We start from the raw sequence: 7020 nt of genomic DNA on the forward strand, positions 1-7020 counted from the left end.
GATTGACAGCATGAAACAAGGTGGAGGACACTGTGTTCGGAAACAGTGACCTTACTACAACCTTCGGACCGGGGCTCTGCCAACCACGGAAGGTTGTAGTAAGGTCATGTGTGTGTGTGTGTGTGTGTGTGTGTGTGTGTGTGTGTGTGTGTATGCGTGGGTGTGGGCGTGGGTGTGGTGTATCCACAAGGAGGAGGAGTGGGTCATCACTAGCTGTTCACCAGACCATCAGGTACATGCACTGCACTAGCATTCACACCCGGCCGCAAGATAACAGACTGATATCGAATCAATCATTAAATTTTCGTTACCAGACGAAAAGCAAAGAGTCGCATTACAGTAAATTAGCGGTGCGCTGTCACTGTCATCATACATGTACTACGTCGGTATACGTTAGAACTTTTAAAAATCACTCTTGACAATTCACAAAAAAACGGGTGAGAGCAACGTACACTAACTAGCACGCGCTCACTCCTCCGTCTCTGGACGAGCGGCAGCAGCATAACGTTACATGAATTGTTGGATAAAGCCCATCGTCTAATGACAAGGACGGGCAGAATTCAACTCAGTGTCCTTAGATGATAAATCCAAACTGTAATGTTAGATTTATCCAGGTTTATCCAATTCCAGCAGGTTTATCATAATTCCAGCAGGTTTATCATAATACCAACAGGTCTATCATAATTCTAGAAAGTTTGTCATGATTCCAGCCAATTTATTGCGATTATTTCAGCCGTTGTGTAATGGGATGAGCTTGGATAGTAGAGCACAGCTGATCAAATTCACATCGGACATCTGGTCAGAGCGATGGACTCAGGAGGAGAACGAAAGCAACTCGTACAGCACGCCTATAGAATTCTCCACCAGCGCAGTGACTACAGAAACAAGTCGTATTCGTCCTGTGCGACATCAAGGCTGCATGTGTGAGTCGCTACAGACAGACTACAGAAACAAGTCGTATTCGTTCTGTGTGACATCAAGGCTGCATGTGTGCGTCGCTACAGACAGACTACAGAAACAAGTCGTATTCGTCCTGTGTGACATCAAGGCTGTGTGAGTCCCTGCTCCGGCTGCTGCTGCTGGTCGTCTTGCTATCATTGCCGCGTGGACTCTTCTTTGTATGCCAAGTCATAAAGTCCTGCGCCAGCTTCTCGCTCTTGGCACGATTTTGAAGAACCTGCCATTACATGATAGTGATCGTGTACACACACACACACACACACACACACACACACACACACACACACACACACACACACACACGCGCGCGCACGCGCGCGCACACACACACGCACACACACACACACACACACACACACACACACACACACACACACACACACACACACACACACACACACACGCGTATATGCGCGCACACACACACACACACACACACACACACACACACACACACACACACACACACACACACACACGCGCGCGTATACGCTTTAAAAAATAAAACAACAGAGCAGTTTCGCACCTTTGCAATGGGACTGTATTGAATTTGTGTAGCAAGATGGCATGTGGACAGTGGAACTGGCACGGTCGATATCTTGCGACCCATGCAGGGGTGGAGTGGAGTTTGGAACCACCAAGGCTGCTGCACTGCACAGCATCACACCACACATCACACCACATGACACTGCATAGGATAGCATCGCACCACACCGCACAGCATCACACCACACTGCACATCATCACACCACACCACATCACACCACACAGCATCCCACCACACCGCACTGTGTAATCTTACCTGTACAACGCATCGATGTGCTGTGGGGCACATCAGGTGCACCATTGCAGGTCGGTCACTGGGCTGGATAAGATCTGGACCACCTGGGCAGGGTAAAAATGTCATTTTTAAACATTTTTTCTGAACCTCAGTTCATATAATGCACCCGCACACAACTCCACCATCAACAAGGAAGTCAATATACACTGGTTAGCACAGAAACTGACTCAGAGGTCGGGCCAAAGGCAGCAGAACTACTACTAGGGACGGTGCATACGAACTATTATGAAGACGTATAGACATAGATATAAAAAGGGACAGAGTGTATATGGAGAAATATAGACCAGACTCTATAATTATTTACTCTGTGACTCGTGTGTTACTGCTCTGCTTCCGCATTGAGCACTCTATCGAGCCGGAGGACTCCGCTCTCTGGAGAAATATAGACCACGTATACACAGGATGCCGCACACAGTCTCCTGTCTAAAATAACACCGCTAGCCCTGAAACCTATACAGCCCCCCCCCCCCTCCCCCCTCTCCCACGTTCTCACACAGCTTTTCATACAGCGCTACAAGACCCACCCTCTCCTGGCTTATATACCGGCATGGTCGGCACCCCATCTTCACGTTGCCGGATGATTGCGTGAGCATAAAACTTCTTAAAAGTAGCAGAAAACAAGCCTTGATTGTCCTCGTTGTTCTGTCTAGATCACGTATAAAAAACCCCGGCTAAGCTATACAAAGAGTGTACAGTTGCCAGTATCACCAGCAGCCCAGATCATGGCAGCGCACTCCCACTGTCACTCACCAGGTATTGGTCGCTGTATGGTGTGTAGCGGCACTACGGCCTGGGCTATGGCCGTCTCGTAGATACCAAACCACTCGCGGTGAATCAAGGTCACATGCAGCACGCCGTTCTGCATGGACGGCGTGGGACCCTCCGGTACGGGGCTATGATATTCAGATAGTGAGAGACAGGAGCAGAGCAAGAGTAAAGGCCGATTCCCAATACGACCTTGCAAGCTACCTGTCGCGGCAGAAGTTGAACGTTTGCGACGTGCCACGTGTGACATACACAAATGGCGTACGGTTTCTACTCTGGATGCACATGCACTGCACGTGCCTAGTACAGCGCTGGCAACTGAGATCCAACCCCCTTGCCGGCGCGCCGCGTCGCCCTGGGGGTTGGATTTCAGTTGCCAGCAGTGTACATGCATTGCATAGGGACGTCGCAAAAACGTAAAATATTGTGAATGGCGTGTCGCGGTCGGAGCTCGTCGCAGGTGTTGCAAGTCGCATGTCGCGTCACAAAAAAGTTGTATTGTGACTCGGCCTTTGGTCCCCTCAGCAGCACAACAGCACAAACATACGAGAATAAAGAATTTCAATTCAAATATACTGTAAGACCACGTATTCTAACGTCGATCAAAGTTAACCATCAAAGATCAAAGCTATCAATAAGATTAGACATGTCGTCATCACCAACACACGCACCCCCCCCCCCCCCCCACACACACACGCACCCCCCCCCCCCCCACACACACACGCACACACACACACACCTCAGACCTCAGACATGCCCATCGCGGAAGCGATGATAGCGAACAGCTATGTTAGACATAGCAACTTGTGCTGGGATTACACCATTCAACAGCTTGCAAGGCTGATGAATTGACCGCCACTATGTTTAGCCTGGTATCCACCACACAGCTGTTTGAAGTGACACACACACACACACACACACACACACACACACACACACACACACACACACACACACACACATCACAAGGAAACAACAGAGCTTCGGGAGGGGCTGATCAACGGTGCTTCACTATACCCGTGTAGTGCATGCTGTTGAGCAATGGTAGACACTGCTGTTGAGCAATGGTAGACACTGCTGTTGAGCAATGGTAGACACTGCTGTTGAGCAATGGTAGACACTGCTGTTGAGCAATGGTAGACACTGCTGTTGAGCAATGGTAGACATTGCTGTTGAGCAATGGTAGACATTGCTGCGCTTTTTGAAACTGTTGTAGTCACCCGCTTTGCACACACTTCCTGCACTGGTCCCGGCATTGTATCGCTGACACGTGCACCTTTTGTGCTGATGAGCGCACCACGTTTATCGCACACGGCGCATTATGGTGGTCACCCAAGAGAATATCAATGCCATGTCTGTGTTCTTACAATGCAATTTTCATGTCGAATTTCTGATTAGACTTGCTGTTGATCCTGGCGGAGAAAACTGATACGGAGTCAGCAAACATGTGACGTGGGCAAAGCTCCATTCGTAGACATACATCTCCAGAGCCGGCTGTATGAACAACATACAGATGTACACACACACACACACACACACACACACACACACACACACACACACACACACACACACACACACACACATGTACGCATGCACACGCACGCATGCACACACACACACACACGCAGGCACACACACACACACGCGCGCGCGCGCGCGCACACACACACACACATATCTTTGTTGCAACTAGTAGCTCCATGCCCTTAGGGCTCTATTCGCGTGAATGTTGAGCAATCTCCCAAGCCGGAAGACTCATATTTTCAGACAGACAGACATAGCGTTACTGACACACAACAGGGTTTGTTAATTTCATAATACAAGAAGCATTTCGCCCTTTTCATTATTGATTACATGGGAATGAGCTTGTTTGCCTATATTTCTGTTCAAATGCTTTAAACGGCGACTGAACCATCGACTAATTTCAGGATGTGAATTATTGTTTGAAGTACAAGGGCCGAATCATCCGTGGCTGTGAGAGTACCAGCTTTCTACGGAACTTCCTTACGTGTGGAGTTGTGCTCCGCTCCATCAAGATGCGGGTACGGATGGTCAAGGCGAAGAAACCATGGATGATTGAACGCGCTTTCATCAAGGACGAATCGGAGAAGACTACCGCTAACTTGGAGTACTTTCCATTGGAGTACCGCCCTGCCCTTCATGACGTCAATCAGAGTCTCAGTGTGCTGGATGGCTTCAGGTTTGCCCGGCTCATCAACGAAACCTCATCCAGACTGCGTTGCCAGATCAGCAGTAAATTTGATGATGTACGTACTACGTTGGAAGTAGGTGCGTCACGAGAAGGGCTCAACTGAATTCCTTCCCTCCCCCTAGTTCCAAGGTTGACAAGGAGCTTGTGCAAGCCGAATTTCGAACTAACGGGTAACCAATTGGATTGTTTCGTGTCTGTGAATGAAGCTAAGAAGGACACGTGCCAGGCAGCATCAGCAAACCTTGCCATATCATTTACCAACAGTTCAGTAGATAAAGCGAATGTCCACTCCACTCCACGACTAACATACGGGAGCCATCACAAGAATAAGGAGTGATGAGCATTTTAGAGTCAGCAGGCCAGGCAATTAGGAATGGAGTGGTGCTAACGCAGCGTAGTGAAGACATTGACAAGGTGAATGGTCTTCTGCCGGCCTGATACCTCGAAGTTTCAACTCCCGGCACCAACGGACATGCATGACCGTACTTTCCGTTATGAACGTGCCTCATAGGCATACCTGTTACGATATAAAACGGCTGGCAAGATACTCAACATTGACTACGGCCGAATCCGACCCGTTGGCTTGTGCAAACCAGTCCTTTACGGTGTACCAAAAGTACACAAGAAAGACGTGCCCCTTAGACCTATCATGTTGATGAGAAATGCACCCCAACATGAAATGGCCAGGTGGCTAGCCGAATTGCTACAGCCAGTCCTGAACAAATATTCCACCCACACAACCAAGGATACCTTCGAGTTCGTGGATGATGTAAGGGAGTTTGGTCAGCAACAGACAGGGAACTCTGAATTGCTATTCCTGTGCTCATTCGATGAAGTCAGACTGTTTTTTGCCAATGTACCTATCAAGAAAACAATAGATATTTGCATACAATTACTATACCAGGATGATGAAATACCCCCCCCCCCTTCCCCCCGGAAACACCCCCGGATCTTTTCAAGAAACTGCTTTTCAAAGCCACATCAGACCAGCAGTTCAGTTTTACGGGCAATACATGTATGTGTGCACAGAGGGTCAGAGTAACTTGGGGTTCACCCCTTGGTCTGCTGCTAGCTAATATTGAAGTATCTTTGTTGGATTCTTCGAGAACACGATTCCTGATAGGCATGGACTTCTGCTAAGTGGATGACACATTTGAGCATTCCACAACCACAGACTGGCCTTGGAAATCTTCGAGCGTTGAAATAGCATCCATCTAGCTCTCCATTTTACAATGGAAGAGAATTATGACGGAGAATGAACTTTTTCGATGTCTTGATTATCCCCCCCCCCCCCCCTCCCCCACACACACACAGAGCTGCTTGCAACAATACTACAGTCCATTCAGAAAAAGATGGACTTCTAGCTTTTGGCCATAAATGGGTCAAACTTTGAGTTTTTTTAGAATTTTTTTCTGCCATCCCCTATGGAATCCTCTTCCAATTATGTTTCTGAAGTTTTTTTGTCCAAAAAGCAAGCCATAGGAAGAATAGGATTTCGGCCAGGTTTTACCCCAAAAGCACTGAATCGGGAAAAAACATCAAAATCCAGGCCGTTTGACCCCGCCTGCAACAGTGCATTGTGCAGTTCGAACCCCAGTTCAGGTACCTTTTTGGACCCTTTTTCAAATTTCAAAGTTCGCAGCACTGCACTGTGTACGATGAAATCACGAAAAATCGCCAAATACGGGAGCTCGCCAGAGCCAGGGCCCATCTTTTTATGAATGGACTGTAAGTTGTAGAAAGCTGGGTATAGAAGCTGTGCAGACATTCAGTCCTACAAACCCCGCAGAACTCGATAAGACAATCTCACATGACAGGCGCGCAGCCTGCATGGGGCACGTGCACCCCCTAACAATTTCGACCTCGGGGTTCAGCGTGCACATAATGGCCATGAATGACATGCACCAGCCATCCTATACAGACGCGGCGGTGCACCCCCTAAGAGGTCCAGCTATGCCTTTGCATGGAAAGCAGGAAAGTGTACTTAGTACCCAAGGGGGTACAGTGTACTTAGTACCCAAGGGGGTACAGTGTACTTAGTACCCAAGGGGGTACAGTGTACTTAGTACCCAAGGGGCACGGCTGTTACGACAGTACAAAACGGGCCCACTTGGTTTTTGTACAGGAGATGGCGCTTCCCGGGACTTTCCCGTTCTCAACGTTCAAAATTTGTACTCAAGGAGGTGTATTTTGAACGCAATCTCTGCTCAGTTGGGTCTTCAAAGCACCACTTCTGATC

General features: G+C 48.5%; 1 protein-coding gene across 1 annotated transcript; it reads right to left on the reverse strand.

Annotated features, from left to right (window-relative positions):
- Positions 1-215: 215 nt before the first annotated feature.
- On the reverse strand, positions 216-4054 carry LOC135828376 (uncharacterized). Its single transcript, XM_065340828.1, has 4 exons — positions 3934-4054; positions 2552-2694; positions 1763-1845; positions 216-1177 (listed from the first exon to the last, which is right to left on the reverse strand). Exons 1-4 carry the CDS (start codon positions 4032-4034, stop codon positions 1010-1012), a joined length of 495 nt encoding a protein of 164 aa, XP_065196900.1. The 5' UTR covers positions 4035-4054; the 3' UTR covers positions 216-1009.
- Between the last annotated feature and the right edge of the window lie 2966 nt (positions 4055-7020).

The sequence above is a fragment of the Sycon ciliatum genome, chromosome 12 (assembly GCF_964019385.1).
Source record: "Sycon ciliatum chromosome 12, ocSycCili1.1, whole genome shotgun sequence".
NCBI classification, from domain to species: Eukaryota; Metazoa; Porifera; class Calcarea; order Leucosolenida; family Sycettidae; genus Sycon; species Sycon ciliatum.

Bases quoted from the DNA above. Each gene is read 5' to 3' on its own strand.
- LOC135828376 (XM_065340828.1), bottom strand. From the start codon at position 4,034: ATGGAGCTTTGCCCACGTCACATGTTTGCTGACTCCGTATCAGTTTTC. The intron at 2,695-3,933 runs GTAAGAACACAG...TGAATATCATAG, and splicing joins TTCGACATGAAAATTGCATT to CCCCGTACCGGAGGGTCCCA. The intron at 1,846-2,551 runs GTGAGTGACAGT...TACCCTGCCCAG, and splicing joins CATACAGCGACCAATACCTG to GTGGTCCAGATCTTATCCAG.